Source organism: Anas acuta, chromosome 1 (assembly GCF_963932015.1).
Source record: "Anas acuta chromosome 1, bAnaAcu1.1, whole genome shotgun sequence".
Classification (NCBI taxonomy): Eukaryota; Metazoa; Chordata; class Aves; order Anseriformes; family Anatidae; genus Anas; species Anas acuta.
Genome location: NC_088979.1, coordinates 82,933,862 through 82,960,932, shown reverse-complemented (window position 1 = coordinate 82,960,932; position 27,071 = coordinate 82,933,862). Strand labels below are relative to the sequence as shown.

Below are 27,071 nucleotides of genomic sequence, written 5' to 3'. Positions count from 1 at the left end.
TCTCTTGTGTCATTTTTTTGTGAGTTTGTGGAAGGTTTCTCTGCACCTGTGTTAAATCACAGGATATATCACATACAGCAGCCAACAAACGCTCACTCTGCTCAACGTAGTCTGTATGTGTACACAAAAGTTTACATAAAACAGACCTACCTACCCAGCAAGATGATGTCACTCCTGCCCATCTCTTCAACTACCTTCATATATCCTCTCACTTTTTTGTACAAAAGCTTTGCAGACCCCATAATTCAGTGCAGACCAATCTCAGCCTATGTGCTGGCAGGCTTAACAACAGAAGCTCTTCCCAGAGGGAAGGAGAACTTCAGGTGGCCCCTTGTCATCAGGCTCTTTTCAGATGTGAGCAGGTGCTCAGAGTGTTGGAGTCAAGCACAACACATAAAAGGTACAGCTGGTATGCATCTCCTGAGCTACTTTCTTCATTGTTCCCAACCATGCTGTGTGAGGATCAGACAGCCCCTACCAGTTTCTCTGGGGGAAAGAAAACCTGACAGTTTATTTATGAGACTGTCTATGTTTTGAGTTTCAGCTTTCACATCTACCTTGAACTTACATATGTACTTTGTGCTCCTTTCTGCACTGGAAAGAAGAGAGTAGTTTCAATAGGAAGCAGCAATGTTGGATTTTGTGGTATTAGCTGGTCATTTTTGATCCCCCTAACCCAGCCCTTACCATGCAGGTGTTCCTGTGCGCAAGGACTGTCTCTGTGCATGCAGCCTGGCATTGCTGTAGTGTGAGCCTAAGGCTTGTGGGAGGAGCACAGGCTGTCTTCTGAGACATCTTCAGCGTTGTAAAATGGTTCTGCGCTGCTATGCCTGCTCCCCCTGGGAATATTCCCACCACCAGGAAAATATTGCTCATACCTGTTCCAAAACATTCACACATACATGTATTTATGGCAGGTAGAGCCATTCATTTTGCTGCTTTCTTCTGAATTTCACGGCCATAAACAGCTTCTATGCAATACGCCCGTGGCCTGACACTGTCCAGCTTCACTTTCCACATCGCTCCTGCACGTTTCCATTGCAATTTGTTTGGGTTTTGACATGCAAGTGCAATCCAGCTGAACCACTGGCAAACAGGGCCAGGTACAATGTTCCTCTCTGCACAGGAAAAGAGCACGTCTCACTGCTGTGGGAGCGGTAAATGGTGAATGAAATGAAAGAGGGTGATTAAAACTGGCATTTCTGAAAATCCTGCAGCTCCCAGGCACCGTGCTGCTACAGGAAAGGGCAACGTTTGTGACTGTCAGAGATCACAGACCTGCTTTCATGCCTCTTTTGACTATCAGAACAATTTCCCTGTTTAAACATTAAACATCTAGCTTAAATATTAAACAGCCAGGCATCTTTCTTAAACCAATTTTGAAGCAGAATGGGACTGAGTTAATCACTACTGACAGCTCCCAAAGAAGTGAGCTGTTGCCATAGTTAAAAAGGCTGAAACACCGTGGAAACACCTCTTTTCACTGGGAATGGAGTGGAGATCTCACCAGGCCAAGGGATGGGAAAGCCTTTGACAACCCTTTGAGGCTGGGGGTGCTTTGGGCACCATTTGTTGGAGGAAGAGCCCTGCACGCCCCTGGCAGATGTGAGGGATGCTCTGTCTTCTCTGAGCGAAGGGTGAGATGGGAGAGACAGGCAAAGATGGGGCAGACAAGGTGCACACCAACCACACCACATACCTAAATTGCATTTGCACATTTCTAAGGGCACAAGGACCCCCAGTTTGAGTGTCAGTCTCCAGCTCTCCCATGCAAGCCACCAATCACCTCTTGCTGCCCACCTCCTTTCAGTCCTGCTCCTCTTGGCTGCAGCTCCTGCCTGTGCAGGGTGGCCTCACCATCCCCTCCCTGGCTGCCACCAACCAGCCCCATGAGGCTGGGGAGCTCCGAGCAGGATGGGCTGGCAACTCGGACCCGTGAGGCTGGAATCCCACCATGTGAGAGGTCTGGGAAGGTGCCAGCTTCACAAGGATGAAGCACTGGGTTGCAGGGGCTGCGTGCTTCAGCTCAGGGGACGTGAACCTCCCACCAGTGTGAGCAGCATCCCTCTAGCCATGCTCATTGTACGGGACAAAGAGGAGGTCTGCCCACCTTCACCCAGGATGCTAAACGCAGCACATCCAGGTCTAAAAACCAGGCTGGACAAGCAAGTGCTTGCAGCCTTCAGCCTGGTCTCTTTGATAGTCATTCATCAGAGAGACTTTCCAGTTCGTGTTTGATCCAGTCTCCAGTTTCATGCTGTTTGATCTTTCTTCCCCAGATCAAATACACCTCCAACTGTAGGCACGAATTACCATTATATATTTGAACAAAAATACTGCCCAGAGGGCTGTGCCCAATGTTACCCACTTATAACATGCAGGTTTCTGGCCACTCTGTTCCTGTGGCCTATTGACCAGGTTTGCTGCTTAACACCAAGTGCTTTCCTCTGGCTACAAACCATGCGATGGGCAAGCTGGATGCTGGTTATATGTGCTTTATACAGAACACAGCTCCAGTTTCCTAACAGCAGCACCAACAAATAGAAAAATGTACAAATCCAGAGAGTCCTTTTCTGTGGAAAAATAATCTATGTTGGTTTTTCACTTTTTCCTTTTGGACTGTTTCTCTTCCACAAAGCTGTTTGAAACAACCAATTTTGCTTGTAAATGTTCCTTGCAAGAGTCACTTTCCACATACACACACAGAGAAAGCAAATTTCATCTTGGTGAAAATCCAGAAGGGGAAATTAAATATGCTCGCTGTTAGTGAACTGTAACTTTTTATTTTCCCACTCAGCCCCTGCACTTGGCAATCAATGTTTTCAGCTCCAGTTGCATTTGTGGTTCTGCTTTTTTTTTTTTTTTTTTTTTTTTGGTAGCTCTTGGCTTCTGAGCTTCCGTTCTCTGTCTGCCTCTTTTTACATTTTTAAAAATTTTCTTTTGCCTTTTTCTTACATAGTAGAGACAGACTAGCCTGGGACATGTAGGAGTAGCAAGGAAAAAAGTGTTTCCCAAGGAAGAACACATGACTTAGGAAAGGAAAAAGCTCCACCACCATGTGCAGTGCAGCAGGACAGGTAGCTCATCCTCCCTCTAGGACTGACAAGGAAGCAAAGGACGTAATTACCGCTTGTGCTGGGGTTTGGCTTTCCACGTCCAGACCATTCACTCGAAAACTCCTTCAATTATAGCCTGAACGCCATCATTTTCATCCAAATATGAGCTAAATCCGGTGAATGAGAGGAGGCAGAGCCTGGCGTTTGAGGGGGACGGCTCCTGATGAGCACCAGCTGCAGACAGCTGTGCTGAAGGCTGGCAGCCGCCGAGGCTGAAATCAAGGCTGCCATCTGGTGGCTGCATAACCCCATCGGTTTGTCACCTCACAGGAAAATCTGGGAGCTTTGCTTAGCAGAAAGGTCTGAGTGGGTGTTTCTGTGCATGTTCTCACAAGTCCTGTTGGGTAACCAAAAACTCTGGAATCAAAACACTGAAGGAAAGGGATGCAAATGGTCCCCAGCTTCAAGGCTTCCCCAAAAGGGGACGCTTATGTCTTTGCGGCTGCTCATCAGTGTGAAGGAGCTGGAATAAAAGCATGAGCATGGATCTAAATGTATCTGAACACTCCCCTCTGCTGAGAAGGGATCACTTCGGGGCAGTGCACTTTATCAGGATAGACAGAGACAGTGGCTCAAATATGCCACCTCTGGAAAGCACTCTGGCCAAGCTCCAGCTCATAAAGAAGTGGTTGGGAAATAACACACTTTCTAATTTAGTTTAATATTCTCATTCTGTTTGAGGGTGCCCAGGCTGGAGCAACGTCTTTCCTTGATTTTGATGAGGTGCAAGCGCGCATTTCAATTGTTTCAGATAATGACTGCGCAGCCCAATGGAGCTCGGATCTGGAATAGTAGTTTCCACATCTGAAATTATAATGTAATTTCTGCTAAATGCAACACTGCTGTGCAAAGTGTTTTCTTACAACTTGGAGCATATGCAAATTGTTAGTGAACAGCCTGAGAGCTGACAAGGATGCCTCAGTGCATTATTAATACCTTTCCTTTTTACCCTTCATTCCCACCTAAGCATTGGAGCATATTTGATTGCAGTGTTGAATGCCATTAGACAGCAGCCATTTGACAAACCCAATGAGCCCAAGGCTGCTGTTTCTGCTGGGTACCATGTCCTCAAGCACTTCTTCAAGTCTCTTCTGTGCTACAGAAATGGCACCAGCGAGACCCTGAAAAGTTACCATTGGCTTTCAATGACAACATGGCCACATGCAGGTGAGGCTGGGCTGCATTTGCTCTGCCCCACTCTGCCAGATGTCAAATAAACAGATCACTTGGACTCAGATGAGACTTTTTCCCCTGCAAAGATGGGGCTGGAGTCTGCAGAACCTGATGACACCAGATGAAATAGAGCTGGATAAGTAGTAATTATTTCACTGGGGCTGTTCCACTACAAAGTGACTGTAAAAATTCCTGACAGAAAATTCCATGTGCACAGCAAAAAACAAACCTGAGTAAAAGCTAACAGCTCATCACTTCTAAAACAGAAAAGGTCTCTCTCACATTCTGTCAAAACACAGCAAGACTGATGTTAACCTACAGTGGATGCAAAAGCTCAAAACAATTGTTTACCTCTTTCAGCAGTGCCAGGAAGAATAGAAAGCTGGGATGAGCTAGCATGATGCCAAGTAAAGACCCAATGGACAAGATCTTTAATGTATGTTTTACAATTTATCAGAGCTGTTTAAAATTCTTTTTTGAGCTTTTCTTAGTCCAGCTGCAGATTAGGTTATTGCTGCTGTCTGTATAAATCATGCAAATGGAAATCAGTTACAAATCCTGTTACACGGTTGTATTTTTTTACAGCTTATCTTAGCACTTAGCTACTGATGGCTTTTCTAGCAAGCACCACAAACACCCTAGCTTACTGGAATACCATGCCTTTATTTTTCTTTCCAATGACCAACAAAATCATTGTATAACCTTTCTACAGAGGGTAGCTATGTGTTAACATCCTGCATATGCAGCTACCTCTTAACATTCAGTTCATTAACTGGGATCACAGAAGCTTCACAGCACCTACATTATTCCTGTTTGCATTTCTCCCAAGCTAAATATCCCAACGAAGCATTTAAGTGCCTAATTGTCATCAGCATTTGGTGGAACGTAGAAGCTGCCTTACTTTATATCCATAGCACATCTGTGCCACCTGCACATGGCTGGTTGATGGCACAAGGCCTCAGCAAGACCTGCGGCCTTTTGAGGAAGCAGCTGGAGGCCAGAAAAGGTGCCCTCAGATGTCTAAACATCACCAGGCAACTGTTTCGGCTCCTGAATTGCTCTCTAGGTGAGTAGTTATCACATATTCCTTGAAAATAACTAAAGCTGTTATTAATATCTTGGCAGAGCAAGTGAAACACACATATTGGGTATAAAATCCTTCTCCTATACTGATTTCATTCCATGTTCCCATGTATTTGAAGTGTAGAACCAAGATACTGAAGCCGGAAACCTGGTCCATTTAGGTGTCCTCCTCCACCGAGAGCAAGAACAGGATGTGTTCATAGGCCTCCTCCAGCCTTGCATGGGCTGAGCTGCCAGGCAAGGAGTCCATCTCTCCCCTTCCACATGCAGAGAATGGCCACCAAGACCAAACCTCAATTCTCATACTAAAAGTAAGTTTTGGATGGTTTGGTAAAATCATTTTCAAACATGTAGCTGTTCTATCCTCTCCTAAGCAATGAGTGAGATTTTAAATTGGTTTCTCAGGAAACCATATTAGTATCTGCCATAGATGTTACAAAAAATATGTTTTTGTATTAATCTGGATACATTTGAGCAAAGAGTTAAAGAAGGAGTTTAAATTTGATCCAAGGCAGCGATGTTGTAGAGTCACAACCATTTGCAAACCATTTTGAGGGCCCGTGAAATGCATTTATTTGCAGACATTTGCTTTATAAAGCATACAGTGGATTAGTGCAGGACATTTGCTTTCATGGTGTTCCTATATAACTTGTCAGTAATACTGACAGTTCAGCCCATACACAGAGCACTGCATGCTTTCAATGTGTTTTTCATGTGGATGGTTAAGCTTTTCCCAGTATTCATAGACAATCTTTTGGTGAAGCACAGGTCCCTTCTCAAGGCCATCTTTGTTCCTCAGTTGCAGCTGTGTACCTCCCACTCTTGACTCCTATCATCAGCTACAAAAGTGCCCCTCCTCATTTGTGTCCTGGTAAATGAAGAGCTGTACTGCAGCTGGGAAATGATTCTCTCTCTAGCACTGATACTGAGCTGCTGGATGAAATTAAGGCAATGTTTTTTGCCTATGTTTCCTTCCAGTTTTTTTACATTTACACCACATAGTATTTGGTACAAGGTCTGTTTCTCCCCATGTTCAGATGAGACACTCCAAACCCACCTATAGCAATAAAAAATACTTCTTCAGAGTAAGACTGCTGGCCACCTATATGTTAAGAACAATTACTGCCAAATGTTGTTCTCCTTCTTCACAGAGTTAAAGATATCTCACTGTCTTCGGTATGAAATGTGAAATGCTGTTTTACTAAATAGTATTCACCATCACAACCAAATTGATAGGGAGGTTCTGTATCCACAAAATAAACACCTCAAACAGTAAAGTGACATGACAATATTTATTGATTCTAATTAAGGTTAAAAAAAGGTTCACAGCTGTCAGATAAAAATATCTGCAGAGACAATTGAAAAGGGAACTTAAGATGTAACCCAATGGAGACAGTCACCACAGAGGCACTTGAGAAAATGCTACAGTTATAAAAGGCACAAATTCATCACACACACAGCATATATATTCCTGCAAAGCAAAGTCACTTTTTTTTTTTCTTTTTTTTCCCAAAACACAGAGGCAGGCATCACTTAACACTGACCTGCACACGGTCACAAGAGACACACTATAAGAAGCAGTCTATAACAACGCCTAAATGATTTGACTGTAGAGTTACTTTGAAAACAAGACTGCTTTGGCCATCTCGTTTTTATCTCTAAGAATGGACTGTGAGATCAAGGTGATCTTAAGGTGGAGATGTGAGAGAGAATGTTAGTCTATTTAAACACAGGTCAGGCTTATTCCTGAGCATCGGTAATCTGCAATTTAAGTGGGTCTGCTCCTTGCCTGAGAGCAGTAGCAGTTCTGTTGTCATTTAATTCTGGCTCCCTTTTGCATCCAAGCACTTCTGTAGCACACACAATTCCTTCTTCCACAAAAAGAGTTTTCTTTCATGTCTCAAAAGAAAAATCTTACAATTTCTGCACTTCTGTAAATTCAATGTAAGTGAAAAATAGTCCCACCGAGGAAATGGGAAGATTATTTTAATAGAAGTCCCTAGCTGCTCCACTAGATCTTGGGTTCCAATTTGGACAATGCTTAGAAACATACTTGAGTGATTAATGTCATTGTCTTATTGACAGCAGATATGCTATCTGGAATCAAGATTTGCATGAGAAGAAAAATGTACTGGTTAAAGGAAGGACGAGGGGCTACCTTACAGTGCTCATTTCCTTGCTAGTGTTGAGTAGTTTGTAAAATTAACTTTCAAGTATTTTGTTTAACACAGATTTTCCTGCCGTGACCTGACATCCTTTGCATTATACAGTTACTACTGCAACAGCATATAAGCAAGTAAACCTCTTTTTGTAGCAAACTCTTAAGACCCTTAAAAATATACGTGATAACAAAAATTAGTTTGTAAGAGACAAATACAATTATTTCCATAGTTGGGCCTACTGTACATTTTACTAATCTGGTAAACTTATTTCTCATCAAATGTGTTAAAAAGTTAAAATATAGCACTACTGGTTACCCATTAAATGACTTCATCCTTCTGTTTAAAGGGCTGGCACAAAGGAATTTTAAAGTGTAAGCCAATGCTAGCAATTCCCTCTCTTCATGGGAAAGCAGCTTCATTCTCTACCTACCTTTGTCAATTTTCTCATCACACTGGCATACACATATTCAGCATGCCACATACTCATTTTGTTTAGAAGATGTTGAGAAAACAATAGCAAACATATATATTTTTTTAAATCACACAGTGGTCACAAGCTCCACAGCACAATGTAGAGATGTGGCTGTGGAGACAAAGAGACCAATCCTAACACTGAGGTACTCTGGAATGAAGAAGTCAAAGACTTCTGAGTGCTAATACAAATGTGGCAATTCAGACCTCTTAGCTCCGTAACTATAGGCTAGAAACCTCAGGGAATCCAAATTTAATTTGGGATTCCATGTCACCCCTATATTTGGTAGTGGCAAAATAACTTGAAAAATGTTTTGTTTTTTTTTTTTTTCCTCTTTCCCTTTTTGTTTCATTTTGAAACTAAAAAACAAGAAAGAAAGGCTTATAGCTATACACTCATTAAAAAAAAAAAAAAAAAAAAAAAGGAAGACCAACCTCATAAAACATAACATAACATAAATCATAACAACCTCATGTTATTATGATTCAATCCAGTTCTAACTACACCTAAATTCTTCTTTTCCTTGCATTTTCTGTTCCTATGACATGCAGCTTTTTATTGTTAGACTAGGAAAACACTCTGTCAGATTCAGGAGCAAAAAAGAAGATACCCGTTTGGACATGAACCAAACCAATTTATCCTCTTCAGTCTCATGGATTTGTTCCCCTTTCCAGACCTGCAGAGTATTTCTGGGGCAGAAGTGGGGCTTGAATTCCAACCACTGTTGGCAGGGAAATTATCTGCAAAGGCAGCTGTACTTTATATGTTAAGTATTCATTAACTGTCTAACACTTAGAAATACCGGAGCAAGACTTCAAGAATCCCTTCCCAAATTTAGGCTCCTACGCTCATTTTCAGCCTGAGAATTGTCTGAGTTGCAAAAGCTCTGAACTCACAGAGTTCCCGTTCAGCTCTAGGTTTTTAATTCATTTAGTAAATAAATCACGGAGAAAAAAAGCCCACGCAGAAGCACTCTGTGGTAGGCAAATGTCCTGGCCAATTAGTGCTCAATGTGATACAATGAGAAAGGCCATATGTACAGTGCTGCACTGTTCTTCTGACTTAAAGATCTTTATGTCTGAAAAGTTCCCCCATGCATTTTAAAAGGCTGTTATGAGAATATTCATTTGTGATAAAATCCAAGCTGCTGCTACAAGAAGATTTTTAACTGGCACATCAAGTTAAAAAGAATGAAACCTAAGGGCCAGAAACTGATGTGCTGCTCACAAATATTACAACTTTATAGGCAGTTCACTGGATTTCCGTGGGACTATTTGGAGAGTAAAGTAGTACTCAGCACAAGCAAGGAGATCAGATGCTAGCCCAGAAAGTCTGCATGAGACTGATGGTAAAGTTCCTCTGCTGTCTGCTCACCCCTATACTTATTATATTTCCCTCCACACCTTTTTACTGAAATACTATTTTTTACATATAAATCACAGCTGGTTGAAGACAGAAGTGTAGCAAATGGGGTCCAAAAAATTCCATCCAGGTAACTTTCCTCAAACCACGTGCACTGGGCTTCATCCTGTTCCCAGTTACACCTGTGACTTCCTTTTTTTGTGCTGCACAGATGTTAAATAGCAGAAATACCTAGTTGACAGCTGGGCACCTACGGTATGGGTGGTTTGGTGTTTTTTTTTTTTGGCTGCTGTTTTTGTGTGTGCATGTGTTTCTGCTCTCTGCCCTCTCCCCACTCCTTTTTTTTTTTTTTTTTTCTGGTTAACGTTGTTTGAAAGGTTCTGAACTAGGGAGGGCAGAAGCACTCATATGTGAGTCTCCTATCCCCAGTTACCTTTGATCTCTTCATCATTAAGATCCTTGATTAGTCACCAAAAGTGCACAGTCAGTACAACACCACGCAGCAGGCAGAAGTGGCAGTGCTAATCACATCAATATGGTTGTTAGGAGAGACTGGAGCTCTGAATCAGCTGAGCTGTGTTCAGCATGAAGTAAGCATTGAGAGACAGATAAGGGTATTATTTACTATGCTAAAGGTACGTTTCCAAGCCTGTTGTGCCCTACTAGGCAACAGACACCCTCAAGGTGTTCAAAGTATAAACATAAGCAGATAAAAGAAAGGAAGAAGATAAGAAAATGGTGTAAAACAGTTTGTATGGGCAGCTCTACAGCTTCCTGGGATAAGCAGAGGTTAATTTGTTCACTTGTTATCTTACAGCTCCCTTTAGGGATCTAAAGGTGAGCCCTGGAGGCAAAGAGATGTCAGAGAAGATGACAAAAGTTCAGAAGGCTTTGTCTGTATCATCACATTTACACAAAGTTCCCAGTTCACACTCAGGCCCAACAGCCTGGCCAGCCATGCTGCTCTACACACTGGCTGTCCTCTGTAGCCTGCTGGCAGAGAAGACCTGAACCCTCACAGGAACGAGCTCAGACATATGAGGTCTGCCATTCCAGGCAGTGTGAACATAGCCAGGGAGCCTGAATTGCAACTCCTTTGTCAGAGGCAGTAAAAATATTGTCTTTTAACTCACTGACAAATGACAGATGTGACTTGCAATGACAAATATGCCATTGGAAATACTAACAACCTATGGCCATTTCAGGTGGTAGCCTGACTTGTTCTTAAAGTGCTGCCTGGGCTCTGGACATCTGGGAGAGGAAAAAAAAAATCATTAAAAAGGTCTTTAGCAGAAATTTGCATGAACTAATCAATTACACTTTAAGTTAAATTTCTTTTCTCAGTCACACATTAGGGCAGAAATGCTTTGTTTCCAGATAGGTATGAAGTACTAAGAAGACTTAGAGTTCGGGGCCTGGTTCAGAAGTGTAAAAAACACTGGAAAACTCATCAGAACAGGCTTTATTGAGGCATTTTGTCACCTGTGTTCTGAAATCTGGATAAAAATCTCAAGGTGATAATTCTTGGCAGGGTTTCCTAGAAATACAACAACAAAAAAAGTTACTGATAGAAGGAGGCCTGGATTCAAAGGATACGAATCCTTTGAATATGGATCTCCATTTATCTCTCCACTCTAGTGTCTTCTCTCTACTCTTTTCTCCTCTTCCCCAGTCCTGATCTGTTTTTGGAGATAGGGAAGTACATGCCAAAAAAACCTCTGACAAAAACAAAACTGTGAGGCTTTGTGTTGGCACCTTTTTCAGTTTCGAACCAGAAGTCCTTTTTTGTAGGCAAATAACCCTGCCACAGCCACAGAGGTGAATACAGTGGAAAATCCAATCAGCTTTAGCAGTCCTGGCACAGATGGCAAGTTCCTCTCCCAAAAGGTTGTAGTGATGGGCAAAGCTGGAACATCCTGTGGAGAGAGCATGCATTACCATCATAACATCTCCACAGTGAGAGGCAGAATGTTAATCAAAAGATTCTTGAGCAGAGAAAGAACTGGGTTGAAGCAGTTCATGTTACCAAGAAGTACAGGGCATCAAAGTTTTCTACTCAGTTAAGAGGAATAGGAAGAGATACATGAAAAGGATTCATAGCCTAGTTTAAAAGTGCAATTCTTTCTAATCCCATGTTACAGAGCCTTCACAAGGGTGCCCTCTCTTAGTTTCTGTTATGTTCCTGTTTGTTTAGGGATGGATAGTTTTGCTAAGTAAGAAAAATATTATTGTAATTTAAATAATTTAAAATAAATAAATAAATAAATAAATTTAACTCATCGACAACACCACAGAAAAGAGTAATCCACTTAACAGAAAAACTTACAATTGATTCAGGTTCTGGCTTCCATATTTCACTTTCTGGGATTTTCCTCATAGCAAACAGTATCTGAAAATAAATAAAATTTTCTAGTAAGCACCCCTCATTTTTTGAAAGGGAAAAGGCCTTGTTTTCAATTTTTGTTTTAAAATAGCATGATTAAGATAACACTTCAGCATATAAATCTTTCTGTATTCAAACTTTAAAGAAAATGCAATCTTTGTACAACACATTTCCAGGGAGACTTGATACTTATTAAGACACTGCTCCTAGAAGAAAATAGAAACAGTAACAGAAAAAGCTCTCTATGTTTTATTGTTCTCTGTGATACCAGAATTTGACTAGTCTCATGTGAATAGGGTAATATGAATACAACTAAGAGTTAAGTATCCACTCATGGCAAAGCGAGGTGAGCATAAACCTGCTACTACAAGAGCAACCAGTATAGCCAGGAGTGGTTTGTTTTGCAAGTTTTACCATGATGTAGGATGTAGAATCCTGTGAGTAATGACAGACCACCACTTTCAGCCAGAGAAAAGCAAGATTAAAAAGGAAACCTTCACAATGGAAAACTGACCATTCATAGTATCAAGCATACCAGAGATGAGTGGGAAAGCAAATTATCTGAAATGACAGTAATGAAAGACAGAAAGATGAACTTCTATAGTAAAATGAAACAGAGGTGGTGATATAAAAGTTTTTCCTATTCCACTTGAAGATTTAAAAAGATCTGCCATCTTTTGCAACGGGCTTTTATTTTAGACAAGATTCAGGAACAATTATCAACTTTTCAATAAAAGAAATTGAGAAACACCCCAGTACTGGATTTTACACATATTTTCCCTCCACTAGCAAATGAGGGAAAGAAAGATAACGTATTTTTACCAGTCAAGCTCACTTGCCAAATTCCCTCGTGACATCCATGGAGATTGTGCTGCAGTGTATATTCTTATATCAGAGAGGTCATAAAGCACTACCTCTGGAGATTTTCAAGAACATTTTTTTCCAAGAACAGGTATAACCTTCAAAAATGGGACAGTTTAGGGACAGATGATCCCTGTCTTGACGGTAGTTTTTAGCCATAAGGTCCCCTTCACCTCATAAAACAAAGATGAAATTCCTTTTGCTGCTCTACACACCTAATGTTCATTAAAATATTTGAGGAATTGGCTTTTTTTAAGAAGTGAAGTATTAAAATTCTGGCTTAATGACTATATGTAAGGTTATATCAATCGTATATCACTACATAAATGCCGATGTTGTAAACAGTTGAGGAAGGGACTGGCTTGGTCTGCAAACCTGCAGAACTGAGCTGTTCCCAGTGAGGCTAACAGCCGTGATCTCTCAGTATGATGAATAACATGAAGTGCCCATCTGAGGGAATGATAACTAGATGAGAATCTTGGATTTCTGTTAAAGAAGAATAAAGGATTTTGTTGCTGGAGATAGAATGGAGTTTGATCAAATGGACAGAGTTCCTCCTAAGCACTCCAAGTCTAAGGGTTATTCACCCTTCACCCTTTTCCAGAATGCCTGAAGATGTCAACACTAAAGTCTCATTTTGCCTCCAACCAGAAGATCTTTCATTTTCCATCAGATATTTGACAGTGTTGCCTGCTTTGGGTTTGCGCCTGTACCTCTCTGGCTGCTCTTTCTCCAGCCTGTATGGCCCCCTCCATGTATCCGCTCCACTCTGTGGCTGTCTCTGTGCCAGCAAAGTAGATCCTGCCAACGGGCTGCCGAAGAATCCTTAAGGGGGAAGAAGCAATAAGTCATGTCAGCCATATCAGGAAAGAAAATTAAATCCTTAGGTGAACACTGGAATAGAAGTTTTTAAAATAACAATGGGTACTTAAAGATATTAACTTTGGATGAGTTGAGATGGATAGGAAGGCTGTCTGCATTGCATTGCATTTCTTACAGTAAATGCAACAGTGTTGGTATTTTCTAAACGTTTACACTGCACTTCTTGCAGTGCTATTTCTGGATGTGAATTTAATGTTCATGTAGGTGTAAAAGACAATTAGTCTGAGAGGAGACTTTTTATATCTCAAGACTTTAGCCAGTGTCTTAAATACCCGTGCTGGGTATTACTCGTTCTTCACACTTTGAAGTGAAGCATTCTAAATATATACATTCTAAATGTAAAAATATTCTAAAACATATACCCATAATATCTAAGCAACAACCAAAAAAAAAAAAAAAAAGCTTTTTTTTTGAGCATTCACAATTAGTGTCATTAAAATTACCTTAAAAACTAAGGCCTCCATATATTCTTCATTACAACAGTTTTATTGATCTAAATTCGTTTTGAATTGTGAAAACTTGTATTTCAAGTAGGCATTACAAAATACATATCTGAAACCCAATCACTTGTCTGAACAGTAAGTCTTTTTCTTCTTGGTAAATCTTATTTCCATGCAAAAATTTATGCCTGAGAGGACTGTAAACAATGGCACACTGATTGCTGTACAGCCCAAAGAAATCACTTGACTGTCAATGTTGACAGGAATTAACTCTCCACCAGTATTTACAAAACACCAGTTAAAGATGTGCTGGAAATGGTAACACTGATCTCAAATACACAAAGGTTGTTTTGTAAACAGATTGTGAAAACTTCCCAGTTCCTTTCCAAAAGCCTACTAAGTTGTATTCATGAAATAACAAAAAGGAAAAAAAAAAAAAAAGAAAAAAAAGAAAAAAAAAAAAAAAAAAAAAAAAGAACCCTAATGATACTGTACTCATCCATCATAAAGCCCAACCGAGACAAGTGGAAGGTTATAATATCTGTTTAAAATATTCTCTAGCAATCTCAAAGGTATAAAGCCAACAGAATGACAGAGGATTTATGACCCTTTCTGAGATTATTTATTAACTTGGTTTTATCTTGCTACTCTGAAGTCCACTATAAATAGACACCGTACCTTCCATACTGAGTCATTATGCCTGGTGGGAAGTAGGCTGTGTAGCATCCTCCAGAATACTGCTCTTCACACCAGTTCTTCTCTTCATAATGTACTGGCTGTAAAACAGACATTAATTCACTCAAGGAAAGGACAAAGTCCTGAGGAAGCTAATAAAAGAACTGAGGAGACAGCAGTGAAGAACGGTTTATGATTTGTTGCATGACAATGCCTGACATAATGAGCACATTTAACAAGTCTCTTAATGCAGCACGGATCGGAAACAATAAAATAAACCTTAATTTTAGACACTGCTAGCTGGAGTTGTTATTTATTTATTTATTTATTTTAAAGCTAATCTGGGCACTGTAGAACATAATCCTCTTAATCTGTCAACGTAAATTTACACTTTGAGCACAAATTTATGCTTTGGGCCATGCAAAGAAAAATTAACCTCTGCTGTAAACAGGTGTAATACTTGTAATATACGCACAGGATACAAACACATACTGTTGAAAATGTGACGTGGTGCTTGCATGGCTCTGTGTACAATCATCATTGTGTTTAAAATGATGCAATCTTGAGATTGGTGTCTACAACATTTAACTCACATAGAATTTCCCTTAAAGGATATAGGGCTTTGATCACACAATCTAAGTGTGAGTTCACACAAATCCTATCAGTTATTTACCATTACAGGGAAGAGAAGACAAGGGAAAGTCAAAAAGAAAAACAGATGCAGCAATGGATCTTAGCAACTGCTAGGACAGAAGAAACATTATGCTCAATATGGACTATGAGAGAATTTTGAAACAGTTGAGATTTATGGTGGTAACCATAATGAACGCCACCCTCATCAAGGCAGAGAATGAGGACAGATTTGCCTTTTTAACTGGTTCATAAGCTCGTTCTTATCTTCACTGTCAAATACAAAGCAAGGCTTGCTGTAACGTTCTCTCCACTCCAGAGGAGCACATACTTCTGTAGCAAAATGCTACATAGCGCTGTGCTAGAGCACTTCTGCATTCCAGTTTCTTTCTCCCCTTTGCCTCTGTAACACAACTGATGAGAGACACCATGATTTAGACTGTGTGCTTACATGTAAAGCTTCCTCTGATCCCAGAACCTTTGCATAGAGCTCACACAGCCTCGTTTTCCTGCAAGAGAAAAGCAACAGAAGACCTATGTGTAAGGAAAGAGAAAATACACTGCCTCTAATGTTCCAGTTTCAAGAGAACAAGCATTAGTATCTGCTCAAACTTGAGGTTCCAGCTCTTGAGGAGCTGGATCTAATTGTTTTTGATCTAATTGTTCAGACTCTGGAGCAGATGACTTCAGAGATCTTTCAGTCAAACTTCTGTGATGCGTAAGTGCCAGTTTCACCAGCAGTTATGCTGTTCCTTTAAGACATCTCCTTTTTAAGCAGTTACTTTAAGACATCTCCTTTTTAAGCAGTTCCTTTAAGACATCTCTAGCAGACCAAGTTCATATACTGCACAAAGATTCTCTAAGCTGTCAGGAAAATAAGGAAGACGTCGCACTTTTTTTTTGGTCTTGGCACATAGTCTAAATTATAATTTGTTCCTACAAAGATGCAGGTATTGGTAGCCTGAGGCTCAGAGAATCAGTACTTTATTTCTGTATCTATAAAATCTCCTCCTGTTTTAGTTTATGAGTCTATAAATCCGTGAATATACTTCATGCTGTAGTAAGCCCCAAGTGCAATGAAGTTCATTCCTACAAGCTTTTGGGTCTTACTGCTAGTTGTACCACACCAATTCCCAAATAGAAGATCAAGATGAAATAATGATGAACAATTATGAAAACCAAGCAAACACACAAACACAACACTGAAAAGACATTTACTTGGTTTACTTCTGGAAGCAAATTCTGCCCTCCATCGAGGGCCATGCTGGGCACAAGGGACAGCAATACAGCAGTCCCAGCTCTGCACGGACCGTACTTCCAGCTCTATAAGCCTATGAGGAAACCATATTTACGCTGACATACAATACAGCCCAGCTATACCCATGAGCAGCTGAGCTCAAAGAATGCTATGGAAAGAAGATGAGAAAAAGAATAGGAAGGTCTGAAGGCCCTTGATGAAGGTGTCCTGTGCAGGCTGAGGCTGGAGCAGCAAACATGGAGGCTGCTGCTGTTTGGGAAGAGCTGTGGGCCTGGCGTGGTGTTTCTGCTGGCAGGTGACAGGCCCAGCGGCAGCGTTGAAGGGAAGCAGCCCCTTCCTGAAGCCCCAGGACAGAAGCAGAAATGTGTGGTGACACATAAATTGGCTAGGGGGCTCAGAGAGCTGCGGGATCTAACTATGAACATCTCTCTGCAGTCAGTTGGGTTGGCAGGGATCCAGCAACAACCATAGTGGAAGGGCCCATTTCCTCCACCTCTGTCCCTCTCTCCCCATGTGAAGTGACCACCTTGCCCTGCAGAGAGCCAGCACTTCCACAGCGTCTGAACCAAATGAAGCCATTTTAACAGCAAAGCCCCCTGCCAGGGTCTGCCCACTGCCCTCACAAATGCTCACCAGCTACTGCTTTCAAGGCAGCTCAGTAACACCACAGGGCTTCACAGCAAAGTGAGCATCACCTTGGGACCCATCTGCTTCTGCTCCTCCCAGCACCATGACAGGGATGAGGAACATCCCTCCAGGTCTGCCTGTACCCTGCCCCTTTTCCACGTGTGGGTTGCAGACCCTCCAGGGAGCCTGGAAATGGCACAGCAGAAACTGGTAGGGATTCTCATGTATGGACACAAGCAGGGCCCCAAGGCACTGCAAGCCCTCTGCTGTTTGCCAACTACGTTGCAAACACGCATAAAGTTAGTTTAAGATAGTTGTGTAAAAGAAAATATTAAGCTTCAGGTCAAGGGCATCTTCAGACTACGAAGAAACTTCAACCCTGAAAGGAATTATTTTTCAATAACAAGGTATTACTTGAAAGAAAACAACAACAATGCACACAGAAAAGCAGTTTCCAAAGGACTAAATTGTACCAACAATAATCCGTCACTGAGGACATCCCCCTTAATAGAGGCAATCCTTGCAGATGCAGTGGCCTTTCTGCACCATCTGCACCTTTTGTCTTGGAGCAGTTTAAATAAATTCTTATTTATAAATTTGTGGCTAATGCCCATATGGAATATATGGCATACGCAGCAAGTAAAATCCTTATTTCTGGGCCTTGAACTCAGCTGTGAAATTACCACCAGAACTAAATAGGCGGAGTGTTATGCCTGGAGCTACCAAGGTAGGATCCTGTTGAGACCGACACCATGCCCAGTGCTTCCTCCCTGCAGTGAGGATGAAGTGCACATGCAGGCACTCATCTCTCCTCCCTGTTCTTTCATGCCAAGGCTGTGTGTGATGCCTTTGTTGCACAGTTGCGAAAGGTAGGGCACAATTTAAACACTGTAATTAGTCGTTGGCACCTGGCCTGGGAACGCCAGCTGGAAGGCAGTGGGGCAGTGGTGGGCTTCACTCCTTTGGATCTGGCTTAAGCTGTAAAGCAGTTCCCATCCCCTCCCACCACTGCTGTTCAGCCATGAATTAAAATAGCTGCCATGGACTCTACATCCAACTCCTCATATGCAGTACTGAAAGCCTAACCCTATTGTCCATGCCATGATAAAGGGAGAGCCCAGCTATTGCTGATAAGAGAGCACTGTCTCAGGAAGGCAGCTAGCCCACCCTGCTCCTGCAGTCTCTCCTTGCAAACACCAAAGCCCTCATCTAAATGACACAAACCATTTGCTTCCTGAACTTACAGTGGGAGAAGACCCAGCTTTGCACTCTGTCTTCTCCTGAAGATTGGTTTCCAGTGAAGAAGCCTTGTACTGATGTTCAGGGGAGGAGCTGCAGTTCAGGAGGCTCCTGCCTTGTCTGACCGTGACCAGGATTACACCCCCAGCCCTGACACCAGGGTGCATCTACCAACCCTCGCACATTTCGTGTCCATTCTTTACCAAAATGAAGTCCTTCCTATTCTAAGATTTATTGCACAAAAGACAAGAGTTCTAAATCCTTTTGTTTAAAGCTTGACCATAGGCAGCAGTGGTCAGCTGGTCATGCTAACACTTTTAATGCCCAGGGAAGAGTAGCTTTTCTTCAACGGTGCCTTACAAATAGCTAGGACAGCCCTTCATTTCACAGAAATAGAAGCTCTTCTCAAGTACTGCAAATGCTCAGTAATATCTTGTATGTTGACACACAGTGTAAGATGCCATTTGGTGTTTATGATGGCTTAAAATGCGAGGCATGCTGGATTTCAGAATACCTACACTGCTTTTATCGTCAGTCACCTGCTGGGGGTCTATTTCAAAGCCTGAGTGCTGAGGAAAAGAGAACCTTGTCCATTCCTGCCAAAATTAAGGGAGCTCTGTGGTACCTGGCTGTCATTTCAAAAGCCTGGGATATTAACAGGCCCATCTAGACCCATTATCCACAGACAGCTAGACTACCTGCAAAGCTAATCTGAGATGACTACATCCTCTCTAGTTAGGCTGGCTATTACTGTAAAAATGTTTACTTGGACACAGTATTCCTTGTGGCATGCTTGAAATACAAATGCATTTTTTTCCATGTCAAAATAAGGCTCTTCTTACATCCATACTCTATGTGTAGCTTTTAATTTGATCAGATACTGCGAAACCGTGTGATGGAAAAAAAAAAAATCTCATTACTTTGTAAATTCTAATTTAATAATAGACAAAAGAGGAGTACTGTATGCACAGATTTGTTTTAACAAGACAGTAAAAAAAACACTGCCTGATAGGCATTTTTTTCTGCAGCTGAGGATGGAGAGCTAGAAGCAGCTTTTTGAACCCTTCATGATACTGAGATCTTGTTCACAGCAGCTACAGCAGTGCAAGGGTTGTGCTAAGTTACAGATGCTGAAATGACCCACCAGGGTGACTAGCAAAATCAAGCAGAGTGGACAAACCTAACTCTTCTGACAAGCTTTGTAATTGCACAGTGCAGTTGCATTAAGCCAGAGAGGCAGCAATGGGGATGAGGCTACCCTGGCCCTTTTCAGTGAGGGCAGCAGGATATCTACACTACGTCTATAGCCAGCAGCTTAGAGCAGTTCATCTGTTGGACAAGGACTGGCTGCCACATCTGCTGCCAGTTTGGATGAAGACCTTACAGAGTTCTCAAAAAAAAAAAAGAAAAAAAAAAAGCCCACCACAAATAAGACAACTACTTCCTTTAAGTGACACATACACCTACAGTCACAAGGTTACAGCTTCCTTCAGATTAGGGCACATTTTCCTGCTCTGGTTGTTTATAACCGAAGTTTGAGTCTAATGAAATCTCTATCATTTGTGCTCACCTTTCTTCTTTTGTGAGATTTGTCAGTCTTCTACACTTTCGAGCAAGAATGAAACTGTAAAAAAAGAAGACCACAAAACAATTTGTTTCCATTATGTTACTATGTTCCCTGCATTATTTAAAATGCCAAAACCTTTTGATGAGATGATGTAATCATTAATATTAGCTCTTGGGTCACTAACCAAACTATCCATTTTATCTTACTGTGTAACATTATATGCTATACTCACTATGGAAAAAAACTAACTGGAAGAACCCACTCTAAAGTTCAGAGCTCATTTGTATGAGCTAAGTTATTAGGTCCCAGTGACCTAAATTTTATACAAGAGTGTGTGCAGGCATATAATAACAAGAGGTTAAACCTGGGATTGCTTGCTGGGATTGACATGGAAATTAATAACTTTCTAAGACCGATCAAGCAGTTTTTTAATAAAAATAATGAAATGCTAGAAAACAAATTTTCATTTAAAGAACTGCAAGTTTTGGGGAGGCAAAATATTTAGAGAAAGCTGTAAATTTGTGCATTAACCTCCTTTTTTCTTTCTCCTTTCTTTCTGTTTCTCCATTTTTATACTTTGGTGCATGACAAGGCAAAATATGACAGGCAGAAAAAGAGAAGAAGCAATAGATTTTCATCATTTAAAATTTCCTGTTAAATCATAGTGAGGATTTTTTGGAAAGAAAAATTCATAAAAATAATCACTATACACTGAGAAACAACCCTTTAACTATCAGAATATTCTGAGTTGTAAGCGATTCACATGATCTGTGGAGTGTTATTTTATTAAAGGATTTTCCTTCAAAAGTAGCAGGTTTTCTGCTTCAGTTGTTGCCGTGAAGACAAAATAAAGAGGCATTAAGTAGATATCTTTTCTCTTACCCTATTATGGCAGGAAAGCTACCATCAGGCTTAGTATCATCAAGTGTTAAACCAATTGCAGCATCCTCGTCCTCAATCATCATGGTACCACAATACCCTGTAAGCACAAGGAGGAAAAGAATTTAGGATCCATGTATTTGGACACGTGTGTGAGCTGTGAAATATTCAAAATTTGACCAGAAAATGCCCTAAACAACCTGATCTAAAGGTACCCTGCTCTGAGCAAGGCATTGGACTAGATGACATCCAGAAGTCCCTCCCAATCCATATTGTTCTCTGACTCTGTGTTTCTAATATAAGGAGATATGAAAATGAAACAAAGAAGAAGGAAACAAAACAAAACCAAACAAACAAGGAAAGTGATCCTAACCAAGTGACAAAAATTAGCACATAACCCTCACCAATCTGCAAGGCAGCTCACATTGGCTCACAGAAGTGTTAGATCCTATCTTGAAGAGAAAGTTTGCATCTGAGATGTGCTGACAATTAGCAGTCTTTTCGAAACAGAAAAGCTTCTGTCTTCTTCTTTAAAGCAGAAAGACAGTAAAGGAATCTATTGTTGAATTCACAATACAAAAATAAACTCCAACCCAGTTAGCAAGATTGCACAGAAACTGTACAGAAACAGATTGTTCTCAGATACTGAAGATGTTCAAGTGCCTCTAGCACAATTGTTTCCATATGTGACATTTATGTCAGACAAAGGAAGAGATATTTGTAAATTGTTTTGAAAACGCAATTGTTCTTAAAAGAAGAATTTGAAGAAAATAAATTCATCTTAAAAGAAGAAAAACTGTGCTATCAAAGCACAGTATGCAAACTATGGATTGTACCAGGAAATGAGAGTTACCTTTTGCCAATCCATCCCAAAACTTAATGGCCAGTATATGCCAAAATCCAGAGCTCTTAAAATCATTCACAGAGATGAAGGGTGAGTGACACTTGTAGACAAATCGTTGTGGACTCATTATAACCACAGAAGAGAAATGGGTGCTATGACATCACAGTTTGTCTGAGACTAAGTTATAAAAGAGATCTGAGGAATCATAATGGAAGTATTCAGCATATAAAGGGTGCAGATGGAGGTGTCCATTGGAAGACAAGGAAGACAACCTAAATGAATCCTGCCCAACACAGCCAGAAGGCAGAGGTTTTGCAGGCTGACAGCTGATGGGATAAAACCTCTCTCCATCATATGTCTCTTGTACCTTTAGATTATTGTATGAGTGGGAGAAACTCATAACCAGGTATCTTCAATGGAAAAGGAGAGGACAACAAAGAACAACCAAAGCAATAAGCAACAGGCATGACTGTACCTTGCCCTCTCCCTTCATGCCTACCCCTTTCTTTTTCTTCTCCCGTCTACCCAGTCTTCCAAAACTCTCTCTCAAGTTTCTCAAGGAAAGGCATGGAAGTATATGGAATCTCCTTCTAAGATCCACCATTCTCTAAACTCAAAGTCCACTCTGTTACTATGTACCTCCTCCCTCTCTATTCCACTGCTACTACTACTACTTTAATTAAAATGTAATTTTTTAATTAAAATGTAATACCCTTCTTCCTCCAGAAGGTTTCCTTGTAGTACACGATGCATTTGATGACTGAGCCCATTGGGATTCGGTTGATGAGCTGGTTTCTCATTGGGGGCAAAGGTGGGTTGAAATGAATCTTCAAACCAAGAGCTGGGGGAATGGCACTGATCACATATTTGCCCTGCAGAAGAAATTATACATAAGCCAACGACATTCTCCACTATGTCAACCTAACTATATTGCTCTAATGATTTCAGCAGACATCTGGAGAGGTTGCAGGGTGTATCTTCTAAAGCAATTTTGGCATTTAGTACAAGAATTGCGAAACTGAACCCTCACAAAATCCTGGTTGTTAAAACAACAAACAAGCATTATGTAAACAGCCATCTGTTCCAATGATGGGCAGCTGCTCTTTTCCCAGCACTTGAAAAAATCCAGTGGAGAGATTTTCTGTGTTATAGGAGTCCGTTGGTCGCCTTTCCATCTGGACTCCTCTGTTACAACTTGGAAGCAAAGCCTGATTTTTTTTTTTTTTTCACAGGAAGTTTATTACTAAGCTACAGTATCATGTTCACCTTACCACTACCCTTTAATTCTGAAGGTAACTGAACACAAAGAAGTTGGTAGTGAAGGACGACTTTCAACAGACACTTTGCTTTTCAGATATCATTTTACAGTTCTGTCAGTGCTGTTACGCAGGAACAGTCAGAAAAAGCAACTTTCTGTCATAGCCGCTTTGGTCTCTGCTACATTTTTTTACAGGATTTTGGAAAAGACAAAAAGGAAAAACTGAAAGTTTTCTATCTGTCCCAATACAAATGGTTGTTTAGATGTATGAGGTTTCATCACCTCATATAATTCATGATCTAAGGTTTCCACTACGACGTTTTCACCCGACTGGTCAATGCGGACTACTGGCTTCCTCAGCTTCACTCGGCTTCCTAGGCGCTCCATTATTTTCTCACTGATCTGTCCAGAGCCTCCAACAAACTTTCTCTCCTGAAAGACACAAAATGATGACTCAGCACAGAGGAATCAGCAAAGCTGTGCATGCAAAGCTCAGATAATGACAAATATTTTGCTTGGGGTTCAAAACAAACTTCATTCTTCTGTTGTTAACAAACTTTCTTCAGGAAGTTTAGCAGTCTTGGAAAAAGTCTCCACATTATTTTCTCTTTCAGTGAACTCCTGCACCTCCCAGGTCTGACCACGAGCCAAAACTAGAAGTATCAGTAACCTCATGAGAAAAAAAAAATACTCCCATGTGAGCTTCAAATGGATTCCACAGACCTGTGTGCATCAGCAACACTGATCACATATCCTGCAGTATGTAATCCAACCTAACTTAAACTCAAATAACCTCCAACTTACTGGAGGATTCAAATAATATTTTATGCATTGTATTTACAATTAAATTATCTATAATTACATATGTATCTATGCATGTTTATCTATACATTTTTATGTGTTGTAATTTTTATCTTTGTGTTTTTTAATCTTTTTTTTTATCTTTATTTTTGTCTTTGGATATTTATTTGTGATTAAATAACTTACATTGGTAAAAATATAATTATTTCAAACATACTCACTAAAATTTGCATTTCTAAAGTAGAAGACCATTAACAGAGTCTTTAGTTTTTTGAAATGCAGAAGCAGCACCAAGGTACCAGTTTTGCAGTCATTTTAGAGCAATACTATACTTAAGCAGGGCTCTTCAATTTCTTCAGATTGATTTTAAAATCCTTACAGTTTTAATTCTTGGAAGCTTGTGTCTTTAGGAACCCAGCTCCAGGCTACAATTCCAGTATTGATTTGAAGTGCTCTGCCCACTGGTACAGCTAGCATTACCATCCTCATGAAGTATTTCTGAAGCAGTAAGTCTGTCTTCAGCCTTATACCAGAAGGAAGCATGATATTTTCCTTTGTTTAAAAAATGAATAAACAAAATGTGTATTCCAACCAGAGCCCAAAAGGAAGACAGTCAGGAACTGTTACAAATCTACTGACCCTTAGGCCAATGCCTTCAGCACAGGAACAGCCTTCAACACGAGTTTAGCAAGAGTTTGATTAATGTGTAAATGCATGCAACTAGTTACCAATGTGCTACTAGGTCAAAGTCATGGGTGTATCCATTCACCCTCTGAACTTAAATAAACAAGCAGAAGAATGAAGCTAAACAAGGGTTCATTGCAAGCCGCAGAAGGTGATGGCTGACAATACCTGCCCTCCATTGGTTGTTGAGAAGATCCTGGCTGTCCCCCCACACTGCTTCACATACCACAAAAACCAGAGGGCAGAGACCTCGTGGGGTTCAGAAGTGACATCCACGTTCACAAACAGAGTTGCAAAACTCTTGGCAGCACTGCAGCAAAGACAAGAAAGTAAGTAAATGTAAAGTTTGGAAAAGGGTGACAATCTCATTCTTTAGTAGGGCAGAGACTGTCTTTGGCAATCTCTTCTTCCACTGAAGATAAGGGCAAAGGCTTCCTTGATTTCAGGGGAAACAGGAAACAATATCAATTGCTTTTATGGAACATTTTTCAAGGAACCCTGTAAAAAAATGTTAATTAAGTGCTGCTGTAGACCAGCCAAATTAGGGCTCCAGGAAACACAAAGGCCAATGAAAGCTTATAGCATTTTTATGCTACCAATACAAAATTAGTTTATCATTCCAGACTCAGGATTAAGGGAAGCAGTCTCTCATGTCTTCACTGGACTGCAAAACCAGTGTCCTCCCATGGTTCCTGGGTGATATTCAAGATCTGCTGTTCTGTTTGCACTTCCTGAATATCTGTCCCTCAAGCACTCAGCATATGAATTATTCAACATTTGTCATTGAAAAAAGTTAGGCATCTTATCTAAGCAAATTATTTAAACTCTCTAGTTACTCAGCACCCCTCACTGCTCTCTCCTCTGCTGTGCTCTGGGAGGGTGCTGCAGCAAGAACATACCAAGGAAAGAAGAGGAGTAGAAAGCCATAAGTGAGGTTGCAGTTTATACAGATTAACACATAAGTTTGGAAAAAAAAAAAAAAAAAAAAAAAAAAGAAAGGATACTTTTGGTCACGCAACTCAGTATTTTAAATGGTGGTCTGGTACCCAGTGGTAATGAACACAGAATTGGAAGAGTGACCTGTGTCTGAAGAAGAATCACTGCTTTATGTTCTCCAGTTGGTGCTTTCATTACAGGAATAAGCAAAATGGCAGCTTTACTGGAAATTATTGTATAAACCTGTACAATATTTTAAGGTGAACTAAGACAGTTAATTAAGGCTCAGGCAAATATTCCTCCTGCGAAAAGTAAATACTTCCGCTGCCCTCACTCTGAGAAAGATTTAAGAGTGACATGGAGAATATGACCAGGAGATGCTCAGCTGAACTGCATTGTGAACTACAGTGACTGAGTACGTATAGGTATTTCATATGCCAAGCAGTAGGTAATCAATAACTTCTAAAGCCAGTGCAGAATTCACTTTCAGTTGTTTCTTCCTTTTTTCAGTCTTTGAACTTCAAAAAAAAAAAAAAAAAAAAGAGAAAAGCATAACTCAAACATACTATTTCAAACTCAGCTGTAGTTCTACACATAAAAAAGGGTTTAATGTCCTTGCTAAAAATGTACAAAGCCCTCCTGTAGTAAAATGCTGCCTCATTTTCTAAAATATGGGTTCATTCTGGCTTCATTCTTGACAGCCAAAAATAATACAGAAAATATTTATCATTTTTTATCTATATAAACACATACTGAAAAATATGATCAGCTCTGAAAGATGGGAGAATTAGTGTATGTACTTATTAATATTTCATAGACGGAAGGTACTAGGCAGTGGTTAAATCTTCATTGTTTCTGCTGCCTTCTCCCACTGCTTTTCAGTAGTTCCGTTTCCCAGTTTCTTCTGGTGTTTTACCTAGTAATGGCAGAATGATTTCAACAGGACATTTCCAGCATGCAAGTCTAGCCAAAAGCAAATCTGTACAGCCTGAGAGATGAGAGGAAATAGTAGAAGATTACCCTTCTGGATGACTACCTTCTGGGGTGGGAATTTTCTACAGAACGTTATCTACATCTTGAGCAAACTGGGCAAATCAAGCCGAGATGCACATATGAAATCTGAAAAGCATCTTGGAATTAAGGGAGGCCGACAGTTATGCCAATATTGAGGTAAAATGTCAAGTCTTATTCCATCAGAGAGTCTGAAAAAATATGACTGTAGTCCTGTGACCTATTGGATATTGAATAGCTACCAGCGTGCAGTGTTCTGCTAACCCGCATAGTTCCTTACCAAATCAGAGGTTAAAAAGGCCAGCAGGATGGACAGTATACATTTCTATTTCATTTCACTGAATATGAATGGTGACATAAATGAGAAATGTTTGTGTACAGCTATAACTTTTGTTGCAAATGAAAGCAAAATGACCAGAAGACTGAATGCTTTTGCACAAGAGCCTCCTGTTCATTAGCAATGCCCATGTTCCTCTCTAAAGTCTGGCTGAAACCATAAACATGCCCCCCATTATCGCTGGCAGTATCATTCTGAGAGGGTGCTGTCAGGCTTTTGCACTAAGGTTGTGCCTGCTCCCTGCAGCAGGGTGTTTGATCCTTAGAAATTCTAACACTGTTGCTGTAGAAATCAATCTGCTTTACAGCAAGGCTGAATTCATGTTTTTTTTGCTTCAGTGTGAAGAAAACCAATCAAACTGCTCTTGAATGGCAAGTAAAGAAAAATTGCT

At 40.6% G+C, this 27,071-nt stretch overlaps 1 protein-coding gene across 1 annotated transcript in view; it reads right to left on the bottom strand.

Moving 5' to 3' along the window:
* Positions 1 to 10,813: 10,813 nt before the first annotated feature.
* The window catches only part of LOC137858326 (amine oxidase [flavin-containing] B-like), a 49,429-nt gene continuing 33,171 nt past the window's right edge, over positions 10,814 to 27,071 (bottom strand). The window contains exons 6-15 of the mRNA XM_068685865.1: positions 24,565 to 24,706; positions 23,194 to 23,343; positions 22,366 to 22,525; positions 20,813 to 20,909; positions 19,934 to 19,987; positions 15,691 to 15,748; positions 14,613 to 14,710; positions 13,326 to 13,437; positions 11,695 to 11,757; positions 10,814 to 11,284 (exon numbers count right to left, since the gene is read on the bottom strand). Coding sequence (XP_068541966.1) covers positions 11,129 to 11,284; positions 11,695 to 11,757; positions 13,326 to 13,437; positions 14,613 to 14,710; positions 15,691 to 15,748; positions 19,934 to 19,987; positions 20,813 to 20,909; positions 22,366 to 22,525; positions 23,194 to 23,343; positions 24,565 to 24,706 — 1,090 coding nt within the window. The 3' untranslated portion in view covers positions 10,814 to 11,128. The remainder of the gene's footprint in view (positions 11,285 to 11,694; positions 11,758 to 13,325; positions 13,438 to 14,612; positions 14,711 to 15,690; positions 15,749 to 19,933; positions 19,988 to 20,812; positions 20,910 to 22,365; positions 22,526 to 23,193; positions 23,344 to 24,564; positions 24,707 to 27,071) is intronic.